Here is a 16,112-nt window from a genome sequence, read left to right as displayed (position 1 = left end):
TTAAATCGAATAAATTAATAGGGAAAAATAATTCTCTTAACTTAAAACTGCTCGAAAAGGAACCGAAAAACATTTGACTTACGGTGCAACTGGAAGGTTTTAATACACACATTTCATAGAGAATTCAATGTCAGTGAGGTGGGACAGTCCAAAATCACCACATTAAAAGTGGATGCAGACAGTTTATGTGTTTTGGGATCATGTAAATGCTAATTTTAGTAATTTCATTTTAAGTTAAAGCACAGATCACTTTTTACAGAGATAAAAAACAACAGCAGTTACTTTATTCATGGAAAGTGTCACTAGGAAGCATAGAGTTCTTTAACTACTAATGATTATCATAATAATAATCATATGTGATCCATCATCTTGCACTCATTTTAATTACATTTTGCTTATATATGTATTTTTTTTATTTAATTTGTCCTGATTTATTTTTTACAATTTTGGCAAAGGCTGCAACTACACAGACTCGGGCCTGTGGGTGTCGATGCAGCGCATGCGCAGTGCGTTGCTTTGTGTTTGCCAAGATGGCGTTGAGTAAAACATTCGGTCAAAAGCCGATAAAATTTCAGCTTGAAGAGGATGGAGATTTTTATATGATCGGCTCAGAGGTACGTAAATAACAGCGACACCCCCTCGCCGAGGTCTAGGCTCGGATTAGTTCGCAGTCGCTGCTAGTTTAGACCGATAACACTGGTTGTTGTGCGTCCACTCTTTGTTGGCGTGTTAGCTTGCTAGCTAACCTCGCTAACTTCAGAGCCTCTAATGAATGAAGAAAAGACACGGGCGTCGCTTTTGGCGTTGGGTTTAGTAATAAAGCGGGATTTTGTTGACCATTATCTAATGTAAGCCTAGGCAAACACTACGAAGCTGAAGCTGGCTCATTATTCGCCAGCTCCTTCTTCGAATTTTCCCGTTCCACCTTAAATGGTGCTTCAGTTACATTGCAGCAGCGCGATTTAAGGTGGAGCGGGAAAATTCGAACAAGAAGCTACCGAATAGGAAGCCGAGTTCAGCCTCGTCCAGATAATTGCCTGTACTGAAGTTTATGTCCAGTAGAAAAGCTCGGACCTGCGGCAGTGTTCACAGTAAAAGAGCCAAGCCTCGACCTCTATAACGGCGTCTGTTACAGCAACGAGACATTTCTCAGTCCTGCTCCGTAAAGGGGAATTCCACCACGTTTTTCAAAATTTTCGAATAATTCAGCCATTGAGCTGTAAACAGAGTCATTCAGAGTGGTTTGATGTAAATCGGTTCGTTGCAGAGAAACTTAGACTCTTTACAGTGGTGGTGATAGGACCCAGGGGTCACAATGTCTACAACACAAATAAAGATATTTGCTATTTGCTAGTTTTTATGTTGGTAATGATGGTAGAAGACTTAGTTTACATCTCTGTCGTTTGACTGTGTAGAAGTTTTGAAATATCAGTGGCGTTTCCCTTTATTCCCTTGCATATGTTTTAAGTATTTTTTTTTATTTTTTCTTTATTTATAATGTTAGGCAAGTATAAAAAGTAAGTTCAGAGATTTAGCTTTAAATGGCTCCTAAGCTACTTCATGTAGCTAAGGTCCAATCAAGAAACATAACAAAAATAATACAATTTTAATTACAGTTAATCTCAAAGTACTTCACTCAGAAGCATTGGGTAGATAAAAATACCACTGTCTACATGATAACAATGATTTTGTATATAATATCATGTATAATAATTTTGTGATACATAGTGTACTGCATCATGTATGCCTCATTAAGCTCTTATTGCAGTGCATCCCTAAATTTCTCCTGGAGTCCTCTGCACTGCACATCTGCATATTTATTTTCTCTACTGGATTGGTTAGGACAGGAAAACACCTAACTGTGCAGTGCAATCCAGGAACAGAATTGGAAAACACTGTTTAAGAAACTTCTGTGCTCAGAGTGTGATTCCCTGATTTAGAAACAGTACTGGCCTGTTTGCCCTTTGAGCCCAAAAGCAGTAACCTGTATGTCACTGTGTTTGCTTTAGGTTGGAAACTACCTGCGTATGTTCAGAGGCTCCCTGTACAAGAGGTATCCATCACTGTGGCGAAGGCTCGCATCTGTTGAAGAGAGGAAAAAGATAGTAGCTTCGTCACACGGTAAGTGATTCACTTGCTTTTGCATTACGTTCACACGTTTTAGATGCCTTATGGTGACTTCAAGTCCAGAAAGCAGTTACGAACCTGAGAATAGGAGGCCACAGTCTCGTTTAGAGCATGCCTTTGAAATAGGTAGACGTTTAGTCCTGCTTCTGGACAGCAGTTTGTGCAGTGTTTTATTTTATGTTAGATCATGGTTACACAACTTTAGCCACCAGTGTGACCCTGCTGAAAGCGTCTGAGTGTGAAGAGATCTTCGAGGGGAATGATGAGAAATATAAAGCGGTGTCCATCAGCACGGAACCTCCAGCCTATCTCAGGTGAGGGCCAGTCTTTTTTTTTTTTTTCCCCCACTTACATTTAATTCTGAGTTAAAAAGGGCACCAAAAACATTATTCACATACCCTTTTCCAATGCAAATATTTCTTTTCTGATAAACCAGTTAGTCCTTTCATGTCAGTTCAAATAGTGTTGTTGCTTCTTGTCCTAAATTTTTATCCATTCTTTTTGTATTTTATGCAGCCCAGTACCAATACCCACTCATACTAAAATGCCATCTCTACCTCTACTTTTTTTGCCTTTTCATTTTGATTTGATGCTTGGAAACGTGTACTATTTTGAGAGTTTATTTTTTACACTGTAGTATTTACATCAGTTTTTCTTTTTTGTGAAAGTGAATGTCTATTTCTCTCTCTCTCTCTCCACATATATCAGGGAGCAGAAAGCAAAGAGGAACACTCAGTGGGTGCCGACCCTTCCCAACAGTTCGCACCACTTGGATGCTGTTCCTTGTTCCACCTCGATTAACCGAAACCGTATGGGACGAGACAAGAAGAGGACTTTTCCCCTGTGGTGAGACAGCTTCTTTAGCCACCATTTCACAGTGAACACAATGTTATACCAATCTTTAGTAAAAAGGCCTGACTGTATGAGCTGTGAATTTCAAATTTGAATGCCATTTCTGGAATTGTATTATTTTTTTTCTGTAGCAGTGTTTGTATTCAACATTGCATTCATTATATTTTCTAGCAATATTTTTTGAGCTCTGTTGACTTCTCTTAATGAAGATAATTATGACTTTTTGATCTTTTCCATAAACCAACAAAACTATGACCCACACACAAAGATATGTACCAATGAACAGGTTATATATGCACAAATTAATGGTGGCACATTTTAAAGAAATATGTCATTGTTGATCAGCCAAGACATTTTTGGTATTGCTTCTTTTTTTTTTTTTGCACTGGAGCCAATAGTCATCTAAAATCGTCTCTGTAAATACATCCCCAAAACAACTTCTCAACACACTCCAACTGCACCCAGGTCCTCATTAAGTAGGCACAGACTTGTAAATGTGGTTTAGGACACAGTGACTTACTGTGAACTGTAAAAATGAACAAAACTTAACAGTGTAACTGAATGATGTGGGCCGCCACTTCAAACTGCAGGTGTTGTGCTGAAATTTGAATAACCGTAGCATGCACATCACTCAAGACACCGCAGATTACATTTGTGATTTCTGTCTTTGCTTTTATAAATAACTGTTAATCTTTCATTTTTTTAACTTAAGATGTATGCTTAGAAATAGAAAGAAGAGAAGTCACAAATATAATCTGGATGGTGAGTTTTTTTTTGCAGTTTTATAGTTCATAATAAAACGTACAGTGATCTTAATCACATCACAAGCACGTCTTGGCTGATCGATGATGTCTGAAGTAACCATCCCTTTAAAAAGCCGCTTCTATTACAACCCCATTTCCAAAAAAGGTTAGGACGCTGTGCAGATTGTAAATAAAAATAGAATGCAATGATATGCAAATCATGTAAACCATATTTTTAAAGGAAATTCTACGAAGACAACATATCAAATGTTAAAACTGAGAAATTTTATTGATTTTTGAAAAATAAATGCCCATTTTGAACTTGATGCCAACAATTGTTCCAAAAAAGTTGGAAATAGGGTTGTATAATATCCTTTGCAGTTCTTATTTAATTATTGAGGCTGAAACTTTAAGCCAGTTTGCACTACATTTGGAAAGTTTCTAATCTTTAAAAGCCAAGTCTCTGAACCCCTGCTTGAGACCCAAAAAGTCCCACTTCAGAAATTTTGAGGAATTGCACCCGATTCTTGCGTAAGAATACATTTCCCATCCCAGCTAATGGAGCACTCGAGTGCTCATAAATTCTGGAGTACTCTGAGAAGGTTGATGCCTTGTATAAAGACACCAGACTCTGCTCTGAGGCTGCGTGTAACATTAATTCTTCTAATTGAGTGGTCAGCACAAACATTTATGTCTGCTGGGTTGCAATTCTGAGTAATGACAGCAAAACCTACAGAAAAAACTGTGTCTATGGTGTGGGCTCTGTAATGCTCTTGTGACAGTATAACTCTTCTTGTGTTTTAGTTTGACTGCTATGCTTTTTACGTTCTTTGTAGCTCGTCCAAACTGCGGGCTTTTGAGTTCAGCACGGATGCTTTTTTATGATTAAGCCGTTTCTGAATATCAACACAAAGTCGTAAATATATGCTGTATAATAGTGCTGTCAGCAAGACTGGATCCAGATTGGGGTTTGAGGGAATCAAAGCAGTGACCTGATGACAGGGAGCTGCCTTCCTCCCTTTCTGGGTGTTTGTTTAAGGTCAGCAGGCCAGCAGCGACTCACAGCTTGGCTGTCTTTAGACTTAGAGATGCCTTCCTTTACCAGCAGTCAGCTTATTTTCTGTTGATTCTCCTAAAAACTGGTCTTTTTATAGGCGCAACAGTCTCTAAAGGATGACCTGTCTTCCTCTTGTACTCCCACACAGTGGCGATAACACTGAGGCATCCAGTCAACTTCTAAAAGCGGTCTGGTTTATCAAAACAGAAACTAGCCAGCCTGAAATGTGGTTTAGGTCCTTTGTTGTCTTCTGTGTGATTAGGTTGAGAGATATTGCCAGAAGTAGAGGCATATGCCAAAAGTATCCGGACAATTCACAATAATGTGTGAATTCGGCTGCTTTAAGGTGCACCCAATGCTGACACACGCATTCAATTGCCCACACACAGCTTATACAGTGTCAGTAGAAAAGCATTGAATAAAGGAATGGGATGCTCTGGAGCAGCCACGCATGAGCCTAAGGTCACAATGCCAAGAGTCAGTTAGAACGGTTTAAAGCTCCCCAGCATTGGGCTGTGGAGCAGTGGACCTATGTTTTCTGGAATGATGGAGCTCCATCCAGTACCTTTGGGTTGAGTTGGAGTGATCCAGAACTGATCAGCCAACATCAATACCTGACCTCACTGATGCTCAATCAAATCCTCACAGCATTGTTATAGCAACTAGTGTAAATCCTGCCCAGAAGAGTAGAGGCTGTTACTGCAGCAAAGGAAGACAAACTCCCTATTAATACCTTTCATTTTGGAAGAAATATTGAATGTGCACTTGTCTACAAACTTTTGGACAGCATACAGTCAGTAAACAAATGATACAAGAAATACGAAGGCACAACCACAAAATATACGGATCTTAATTATACAAACTGAATGTAAAAGGTACATGCAGCAATACAGATCAGGGGCCGTTTTACAGAAGCTTCCTATCTTTTTGTCTTAATTTAAATATCTGACAGGTCAAGATAAGATTTTTTACAAATTCGTATTACAGAAGCAAATCTTATCTTAATTTAGTAATCTTATCTTACAGCATTTTATCTTATCTGAAGTTAAGAAATCTTAACTTACTCGATGGAAGTCGACAATCAACTGTCACGTCCGTTACCTAGCAACCGACCATACGCGCACAGCTGAAACGTAAACGGCATCAAAGTAATCAAGTTAGTTAGCCAGACACCTAACATTAGGTACCGTTACAGTTAATAATATTGTGTCAGAGCTTTGTGCTGTTAATCAGAGCATCTCCGCCCTCAGTTTCAGTTCCAGTTCCCAAACGCTTTAACAGAACTCACTAACGTTATTTCCCATAATAAACAGGCACACGTTCAGCTCTGTCTCCTCATTATTCACCACCATCACTGTAATATTCTATCTGATGAGTTTTCATCAACATTCAGACACAAAGGTAATAAGAGGGGTCGGTGGAGATCGAGTCTGCAGCGCCTGGGTTTTAAAACGCTGTTAGAAAAAAAAACCCTCACAAGTCAAAGCACCGTTATCAGTGTAGATAAATGTAACGTCATTATGCTAATGTTAGTTATAGTGAACTGTGCTGCCTCTCACTGCATAAAACAGTAGAAACAGACGGTTAAAACTGAAGTTAAGACACTGTTGGGATTTATCTTAAAGTTAGGATGAAATTTAGTCTAGTTAGGATGTTTCTGTAATACAGTTTTCTTACCTGGAGTTAATGGATAAGATTATGAACTTAAGAACTGTTGTTCTGTAATAGCCTCTGTCTTAAATTCAGTCCTAACTAAAGTTGTCATGGTGACTAAGCAGATAGGATAGGTTTCTGTAATATGGCCCCAGGTTCTTTGAGATTACATGATGTTAATATTCACTGCTGTACGCTGCTTCATGGCACGCTTGATGTCACTGTTGGTTTGTTGAATCAGAGATTGTATTTATACTTGTATGGTTTTCTGACTTTCGACTTTTAGCCTGGCAGATGGACGTTTTATTGTGCATTGTAATTCTGTCAAACTTGTCACTAACTTTGAGATGCACTTTATCTGAAACCAATGTGTTCACTTCGATCTGGACTGTCATCACAGATGATCCATATGTTCTGTGGCATTGTAGTGCTTGAAAGTCTACATCCACACAGGGATGTTTTGACACTCCGGATCTTTTTGGGGAATTTGTGGTCCAATTGTCTGGTTAAAGCTGTTCCATGCAGATGGTGTCTACTGTGTGTTAGGGATGCACAGTATATGTGTATGTTATCATGCAATGCTGATATTGCAGACACCTTTTACTGTGTGCTGTGAGCATCCTGACTAAGCAAGAGGCCCCGATGAGTTTCTGTGAGTGATCTGGTAAATCAAAAAACAGTTGTTAATGTAATCCAACCAAAAGTAAGTTATTTTGTCATTCAGGCCAATATTTAAATACGTAAAATGATTCATGGATGCATTTTTAATATGTTGCAAGGTATATTACAGTATATAGCAGTATGATTGCAATACAAGTGTTTTGTCCATATTGTGCAGTCCCAGCCTGTGTTAATGGGCTTCTGTCTTTGGTTCTCTATAGTTTTGATGACCATGACCCAGCAGTGATCCATGAGAACGCCTCTCAGGCAGAAGTTCTTGTTCCGATTCGACTGGACATGGAGATAGATGGCCAAAAGCTCAGAGACGCCTTTACCTGGAACATGAATGGTAATGCTGCACCACAATTCACTTGCAGAAACTACCGAGAAGTATATTCAGAACCAGTCATAATGTACAATCCATGGCACACTGTCTAGTGTAACATAATTATACATATTTGTGGTATACATATTTATTTTGAAACTAGCCATACGCAGATATCTACACAATGTATAAGGATGAACTATTTATGCGTCAGTGCACTGAGTTTCAACATGTGTAGCTGTATTTTTCTCCAGTACTTTTTGTGTTTTTGATCTATTAGAGAAATCGCAGTATTTATAATATCCTTCCTGATTGTCCTACATTGTTTCTTCACTCCAGAGAAGCTGATCACCCCTGAGATGTTTGCAGAGATCCTTTGTGATGATCTGGACCTGAACCCCTTGACCTTCGTCCCAGCCATCGCCTCAGCCATCCGGCAGCAAATAGAGTCCTACCCCACAGACAGCATACTGGACGAGCAGACTGATCAGAGAGTCATCATCAAGGTCAGTAGCTTCGAGACCTGCATAAGGGGTCAAGAGATAAATTTGATGGATTTATCTCTGGTCTCCTTTCCAAAGCAAGTTAGTGTCACTCTTTTGTTTTTTTTGTTTTTTTTTTAAGTAGGGCTGGACAATACAATGCTGGCTGCTTATATTATTTGCTGACATTGTCAGAATTTCATTATTTTCATCATTATTATTGGTCCAATAATGGAATTACCAACAATAACCTGCTGGCCCATTTGTGCTTGTGTACATACTGTTGCGTGTGTGATCACTAGTGGTGGGCATTTCTGCAAACTCACTGAGATGGCGCACGGTAGATAACGCCCCACAACATTTAACGTAGAAGACTGGACATCTGATTGTGTTTAGCCACTGCTATACCAATAAAGCTTTGTTCACACAGCAGGTAAAAGTGGCCCAAGTCTGATCTTTTTCTTCATATGTGGTACAGATGTGACATCTGTGTGTCAGTGTGAGCAGCAAAAAACACATTGAATCTGACATTTTCAATTCCGATTTGAGACGCTTCCATATGTGGTACTAAAATCTGATACATATCCAATATGCGGCATCACGACTCAGTCTGAACAGCCAGATCGGAATTCATGCAACTTTGTCAATCCAACTTGACATTCGTCATAATTTCGTGCTGCTGAGACTCAGAAACATTTAGGCTGATGTTTCTGTACCAAAACATTAGAAGGCACTTTCGAACGAAATGGCTGAACGCGGCCGTTGACAACGAGGCTGCAGCGTCAAAAAAAACCCAAAGAAGTGGCCGTGTCCAAATAACGCACCCTTTTTACGCCGAGCTCGAACACATTCTGGGTGATAAGCCCAGCTGTCAGTCATTGGGACTTCATAATTGTTCCTGTGATGCCAGAGAAGGTGAAACTGAACCCCCTGGGAGCAGACCAGCATTCGTTGGCGGTCATGATTGTTTACCTCTGGACGAGCCACGTGAAGCATTGTTCTTTTGTGCATGCTGGTCAGTTTAGGAGCTGATCTGTTCAGACTGATTTCGCATACAGATCACATTTAAAGTATATTGTGAACAGCCAAACAAAACGTTAAGATTTGGTGAGAAAATCAGATTTGGGCCACTTTTACCTGCTGTGTGAACGTAGCCCAAGAGTCCTGATTGCCTAATATTACATTCACCTACCAATTTAAGGCACACCGGTTAACAGTAGCTGCTACATGCATATCTGTTTAAGACAAATGTCATGGCATTGATCATTGATACAGTCAGGTTTTTAATCTTGCTTTTGCTCACTGCACACCTTAAATGGATAATAGTGTGAGCTCGTTTTAAAATGCAAAAAAGTAATATCAGTTACGAAAACAAATTTTGCCAGATTGAAAAACTGATAATCTTTCAATGTGGTGTTTGAAGTGTGTGTGTGTAGTTAATTAGTCTGTAATGTTCTATAATTAAGTGCAGTTTTTTCTATTTTTTGCGCTTTTAAATGAACCATAGATTCAAATAACTGTAAAAAGGAGATGGTTAAATAAAGATGAAGCAGTAAAAAAAAAAAAAGTCATGTGGCACATGTAAGACAAGAAAAAAACAGTTACTGAAAGATCACTGTGTTTATCAATTAGAGGCTCAAGGCTAATATATTTTTTATTAAAAATAAATAAATAAAAAAAGGCAGCATTCTCAGTAAACATCCTGTGTGGAGGCATGTGTGATCATACTGTTCTGCGTTACATAATGTGTTTGTTTATGCTGCCAGCTGAACATCCATGTGGGGAACATTTCCCTGGTGGACCAGTTTGAGTGGGACATGTCTGAGAAGGAGAATTCTCCAGAGACGTTTGCTCTGAAGCTGTGCTCTGAGCTGGGCCTTGGAGGAGAGTTTGTCACCACCATCGCCTACAGCATCCGCGGCCAGCTGAGCTGGCATCAGAGGACGTACGCCTTCAGGTGAGACGCACTTGCACGCACATACACATACCCAAGCATTGGAGGTTTGATTATTTACATACAGACCATTCTCAAATTTTAGTGCTGATATGGAAAGTATGCACAAGTAGGCACACATGCACACGTATGTTTACTCAGGTGCTGCTTCCCTTCTGACTGACACTCCAAGCACCATGAAACACTTAGTGCCCTTCTTGTGCCGTCAATATGGACACGATTAGAACCGGAAGAGCTGTTGATGGAGCAGCTTCAGGCTCTCATTCTATCAGTCACCACTTAGTCAGTGATGCTTTTTTAATGAGTTGGTTCATAGCTGAACCACTTACGCTGCTCGACTGCCTTCTTTGTTTTTCTGACGGAGCCGTTTCAGATGAAAAATAGTTGTGTATTTGTTTTTGACTAAATGATGACTGATGGTTTATGCACAGACATGGAGAGAGGAGAGATATTTTAAATCTTTTTTTTTTCCCTCCTTTTTCTTTTTGAATTGTGTGTTGATGGAGCCCATTTTTTCAGACGAAACCAAATTGTGCTGTTGTGACCAAAAATGAAGTATGCTTTTAGGCCATGCTAGGTCCATGCTTTTTTCCTGGAAAGTGAAAAAATTTGGATTAGTCAGTGTGCAAGTCTGTTGTGCCAGATTTTGTTGGGCCTGTTTTGTTCTGCAATTTTTATCAGTGTTATTTCATTTTTGATTTGTTTTTGCATGTAATGTTGAATGTGCTTTTTGTTTAATTTGTTTAGGACTGCAACTATTTAAACTATTGTTTTAGAATATTCTGTCTAATGTCTTGGAAATTCAGTAAATATATGTGGATAAAAAAGATCGACAATTTTTACTTTAAAAACTGGAAAAAAAACTTTTGTGGCTATTATTATTATTATTATTATTATTATTATTATTATTGTTATTACTATTATTAGTGCTTTTATATAAAATCTATTTATTTAACTAAATTGAAAAATTGCAAAATAATTAAAACCATCACTGATAGTTATTTTCATAGCAAGTTGCATTTAAATGCTAGAGTACCCAATCTGGCAACCCTGAGCTGGCTCTGTTCAAACAGCAGTAAGCGCTGCAGGAGAGCAGAGGAAATTCTGACATTTTAACCATCATCTTAAAACTAAAAACAGCGTTTTGGTTGACTCTTGTCAGTCAGGACGGGAACAAGGCTTTAAGCCATTATTCACCCAATGTGGTCTGAATTTTCCTTCGGCTCTAGACAGCTAGCTCGGCAGCAGACTGTAGTTTATTCTTGGTAATAAATAAAACTGAGAACGTGCTAGTTGTCAATCCGAAGCAGCAGGAAACTTATTTGCGCTACACAATTGCGAGAATCTTGCAATCTCTAGAAAGTCGAAGTGCAGAGCTGGCAGCTGTATTGCTACAGGTCACAAGCTAGTATTTAGCTTGATAACAAATGTTTGATTCCCCACAGAAGTGCGGGTTAGTTGCAGCCCTAAATTTGTCTGTGCATCAAAAGCCTGTATTCATTCATACACCCATCAGGCATAACATTATAACCACCTCCTTGTTTCTACGCTCATTGTCCATTTTATCAGCTCCACTTACTATATAGGTGCACTTTGTAGTTCTACAGTTACAGACTGTAGTCCATCTGTTTCTCTGATACTTTGTTAGTCCCCTTATACCCTGTTGTTCAATGGTCAGGACCCCCACAGGACCACCACAGAGCAGGTATTATTTGGGTGGTGGGTCATTCTCAGCACTGCAGTAACACTGGTGTGGTGGTGGTGTGTTAGTGTGTGTTGCGCTGGTCTGAGTGGATCAGACACAGCAGTGCTGCTGGAGTTTTTAAACACCTCAGTGTCACTGCTGGACTGAGAATAGTCCACCAACCAAAAATATCCAGCCAACAGCGTCCTGTGGGCAGCATCCTGTGACCTGATGAAGGACTAGAGGATGACCAACACAAACTGTGCAGCAGCAGATGAGCTATCGTCTCTGACTTTACATCTACAAGGCGGACTGACAAGGTAGGAGTGTCTAATAGAGTGGACAGTGAGTGGAGACAGTGTTTAAAAACTCCAGCAGCACTGCTGTGTCTGATCCACTCGTACAAGGACAACACACACTAACACACCACCACCACGTCAGTGTTACTGCAGTGCTGAGAATGATCCACCACCCAAATAGTACCTAACAAAGTATCAGAGAAACAGATGGACTACAGTCTGTAACTGTAGAACTACAAAGTGCACCTATATAGTAAGTGGAGCTGATAAAATGGACAATGAGCGTAGAAACAAGGAGGTGGTCATAATGTTATGCCTGATCAGTGTATATACACACAAACACGCGCTACACACACCGTGTCCTGTTTACAACAGTGGTTGACAACCATCTTCATTGTGGCCGTTCATCATGTGTTCTTACACACCAGCTCGTTCTTTATGACCTCCGTTATCTACAAACGCTGTAAACATTGTGGCCAGCTCACTCCCTACCAAGTTTACATTTTTCAGATGCTGAATTGACATGTTTTTGCAATGTTTGTGTCTCCTCTGCAGCATATGCTGATGTTTTCTAGCCTGTTATTGTGTTGCTCTCATTTTGCATGTACCATCAAATTACTGTTAATTTGGGGGGAGCCAGAGTTCATCTGAAGTGCCTTCTTTTTCTGTTGGGTGCCTGTAGATCAGGGATACAGATGACAGATATTAAGATAATGTGCCTTTTTTCACTACAAATGCATAAGTAAACATAGCTTATAGGAGTATAGGAGCTTTTGCTTATTTTCTTTGTTATTAACTTCACATAAAATCTCTAGAATGTATTCACTCGAGGGCTGTTATGGTTGAAGCTGGTTGTGGGTGGTTTGGGGGTAAAGGTGAATCTTATAATAATGCACGAGTGAATACATTCTAAGATCAACCTTAACTTCATCGTTGCTTTTGCTTTGCTGTAATCCTCTAATTGTTTGCTTCTCCCACTGTCTGTTCCAATAGGTCTGATTTCAGGTCAATATACTTCAAAATTTCTTGATCTTCTCTCCCTACTTATCCCCACGTTTACCCCCACTTCCACCTTCATGCCCCGGGAAGCTGAGTACCCTCATCTCTTCTTTTGTTTTGATCTTTGCAGGGCTTGTTCCTAGAGATTGTCCAGGTTTCTTCATAAGAACATAACATAAATGAATAGAATATTAAAAAAAACTTGATTTGGTTACAGTGTCACACAGCATAATCTTTTATATCCATTACTATCCATATCTATGCAGGGTCCATTATCTTTGGACCTATTTTAGCTTTCTATAGCACTTTGTTGAGAAATATGATACATTGACCCATATATGAATTTTAATGGAACTAGTGAGATCTGAAGTAACAGACAGTGGTTTGATTGAATGATGTAATTGTCCACTGCATGCGCTATGATGAACGATTGACCAAGATTTTGGGATTTCCCAGTATTATGTGCATGATCTAGCACATTATTGAATGCACATATCAAAGCTTGGAAGAAATAGTCACGTACTAGTAGCTGTAGATGCTGAATTATATGTTTAAACTGTGTAACTGTTTAAAGGCATCTCTTCAGATCGCCCTTCACCACTATGCCTTATGGGTCACCAGTGGAAATGTCTTTGGCCCTGATTTCCTCCTTCATGCTGTCATGATGTAACGTTTGTACTGACTTTCTGTGATTTTGATGTTTCCTGTAGTGAAAACCCCTTGCCAACGGTAGAGATTGCAATCCGGAACACGGGTGATGCTGACCAGTGGTGCCCCCTGCTGGAGACCCTGACAGATGCTGAGATGGAGAAGAAGATCAGAGATCAGGATAGGAACACAAGGTAAGAGTGTAGAACAGAAAGGGTTTGTGTGCAAAGTAGAGGCAGTCTTTTATTTCACTATTTAGACCTTGGTTATTAATTATAATTGTTGATTTTAAACAGGGGCTTTGCCATAGTTAAGGAATATTTCCCTAAAGTTTCCTTTAGTTGAGACATAAAACAAAATCTATCAGAAATGTGACTAATGCACCAAAATGTCTTATTTTTGACTTAAGGATGGATGAATGAACGAAATAAATGTTCTATTTTGTAATTAATCAATTAAAATGTTTACTTTTTAGTTATAAACTAAAACTATAGCTTAACATTTTATAAAATTCTTTTTTTGTTCTTTTTTATAAAAAGAAAATCAAACTTTAAAGAACTGCAAAAAGACAAGCAAGACAAGTTTCATGAAATCACTGGGCAGTGTGGCAACATGACGAAGAAGCAGAACCTGATTGGTCCTTTTGCGTGTATTAAAAGTGCTGATTGGCTCACAGATAGAACCTCATAGAACTCATAGTGAGAGTTTGACTTTGGAGACAGAACCATTTTGTTTTCTACGTAATGAGTCCAAAAATGCAGACAACTCAATAAAACACCTCACATAACATTTAAGAAGTTGTAGAACAAATGAAGAGTAAGAACAAATGAATAACTCAATTTTGACAAACATGTCAGAACCTTATAATTCCAAGCAGATGAAATACTTGCATTTATTATTAGTAGTAATTGCAATAAACAGTTCTTCTCTTAAGTAGCATGCTACATGAAGGCTATGATTGCTGGGCAGCGTAACAAAGAGTATGATAGTGATTTTAAATAGACATTAATACCATAGTAGTACCATAATAGTCCATTTGTTGTGGTTCAGTAAATCAGATTTTTGAAACTGAGCTAATTTGCTTTTTTATGATATTTTTAAATGTTCAGTATTCCTGAAACATCACTAACGACTCTTTCTTTGTGTTCCCAAGGCGCATGCGACGACTTGCCAACACCGCCCCCGCCTGGTAGAGAGAGGAGGTTAGGATGCCACCACTCGATAAGCTTAAGGCCTCCTATCGGCATCAGACCCCCCTGGAGCTGTCTGTTGCTGTTTAAAACACAGCTCTGGGTTACATTCCTCCAGTCTTCTGACCTCCTTCACAGCCCCAGCACCACATTACACACACATTCAAGGCATAGACGCTGTGCCTCCAAATTGACTTTGCATCGGTTGGACGTGTCAGGGCTACTTTGGGGCTACTTTCACTGATCATGAATGAGATGTAAATGAATCGCTCACTGTAACTGTTACTCTGATCTGACTGTAGAGAGACGCTTGTCTAGATATGATCGTGACCACTGGGACGTAGTTACGCACCTTTGCAGAAGAGGGGATGTTTATTAATTAATTGTGCTTTTCTTTTGTCAAAAGGTGCTGAGGCATACTATGTACCGGACTTGCATTTTTTTAAAGAAAATAAACGTCCTAATAAACTGATGCTGTTTCTTTTGACTTTATTTTTTGTTTTTTAAATTTGTGCCTGAATAGCCTCTGCATATTCATGTCGATGCCTTGCTGTGGTTAATGCTTTTATTATAGTCTTGTCCTGAGTTTGCTTCAGGAATTTGCTACAGCGATGAGTTTCCACAATCGATGTCCACCAACAGTCAGCATACAGGGAATTTTTAGGGCTAATTTTTAGTGTTTTCCTCTTACTTCCCCACTTTTCCTTAAGCAACGTCTGGTTCCATTGACTTACATTAAAAGTAAAGTAGGTCTTTTCCTAGATACCATTTTGGAGATATGAGGTTTCCTTCCAAAAACAGTGATATACAAATATATTATAAAGTTTTGGTATTTAAAACACACAAACATCTCAGGGTGGAAAAATGCAAGAAATAGGTAAGATATGGGCCCTTTAAGACTATCCTAACTATCCATTATGTCAAGGTGTCTGTCTATAGACTTGGGCTATAATATTGTTTACTGTGTGGAGGCATATATGGGTAATGGGCCGTATGTTTCATTGTTCGGCTAAAATAACTGATTTTTTTTGTTATAGTTTGGGTTAAACCTTAACATACTTTGTATTTCTAAAGCACCAGCCCATTAAATTTCCTACGTGCTCAGGCCATCTCCCTAATCAAGCATTTCACTTTCAAAGGCCTCCATGCACAGTGAGATTTTCCACTGGGCCTTTTGAAATGTTAAGATACTGTACTTTTATGTGAATGGAAACTGGAAGCAGTTCACACAAAGCCCAGGAAAGCCCCTCATTAACCACTGGATATACTAGATTAGATACTCCTATAATCCTCTGGCAGTATATCACAGCCTGTGTGATTGGTGCTGTAGTGAATGATAGATTTTTAAGGATTCTTCCAGGCCCCTTGAGCTTTTCAAGTCTGGCTTTGAGTCTTTTTATGATAAGAAACAATAGTGTGGTCATATAAATAGTCCCATA

The 16,112-nt window shown here is 39.1% G+C and overlaps 1 protein-coding gene across 4 annotated transcripts; it reads left to right on the top strand.

The window, feature by feature from the left end:
• The first annotated feature begins 511 nt into the window (after positions 1–511).
• Positions 512–15,160, top strand: LOC118820075 (SWI/SNF-related matrix-associated actin-dependent regulator of chromatin subfamily B member 1-A). Of its 4 annotated transcripts, none has more exons than XM_036588200.1 (10): positions 512–614; positions 2,010–2,121; positions 2,333–2,441; positions 2,836–2,973; positions 7,314–7,441; positions 7,757–7,923; positions 9,666–9,856; positions 12,830–12,841; positions 13,546–13,677; positions 14,637–15,160. In XM_036588200.1, exons 1-10 carry the CDS (start codon positions 531–533, stop codon positions 14,674–14,676), a joined length of 1,113 nt encoding a protein of 370 aa, XP_036444093.1. In that variant the 5' UTR covers positions 512–530; the 3' UTR covers positions 14,677–15,160. The 4 variants fall into 4 exon arrangements, with proteins under 4 accessions (XP_036444093.1, XP_036444091.1, XP_036444094.1 ...); XM_036588198.1 differs by having other exon boundaries at positions 2,312–2,441; XM_036588201.1 differs by lacking the exon at positions 12,830–12,841.
• Positions 15,161–16,112: the final 952 nt, after the last annotated feature.

The sequence above is a fragment of the Colossoma macropomum genome, unplaced genomic scaffold, assembly GCF_904425465.1.
Source record: "Colossoma macropomum unplaced genomic scaffold, Colossoma_macropomum, whole genome shotgun sequence".
NCBI lineage: Eukaryota > Metazoa > Chordata > Actinopteri > Characiformes > Serrasalmidae > Colossoma > Colossoma macropomum.
This window is presented reverse-complemented; position numbering and strand designations above follow the sequence as displayed.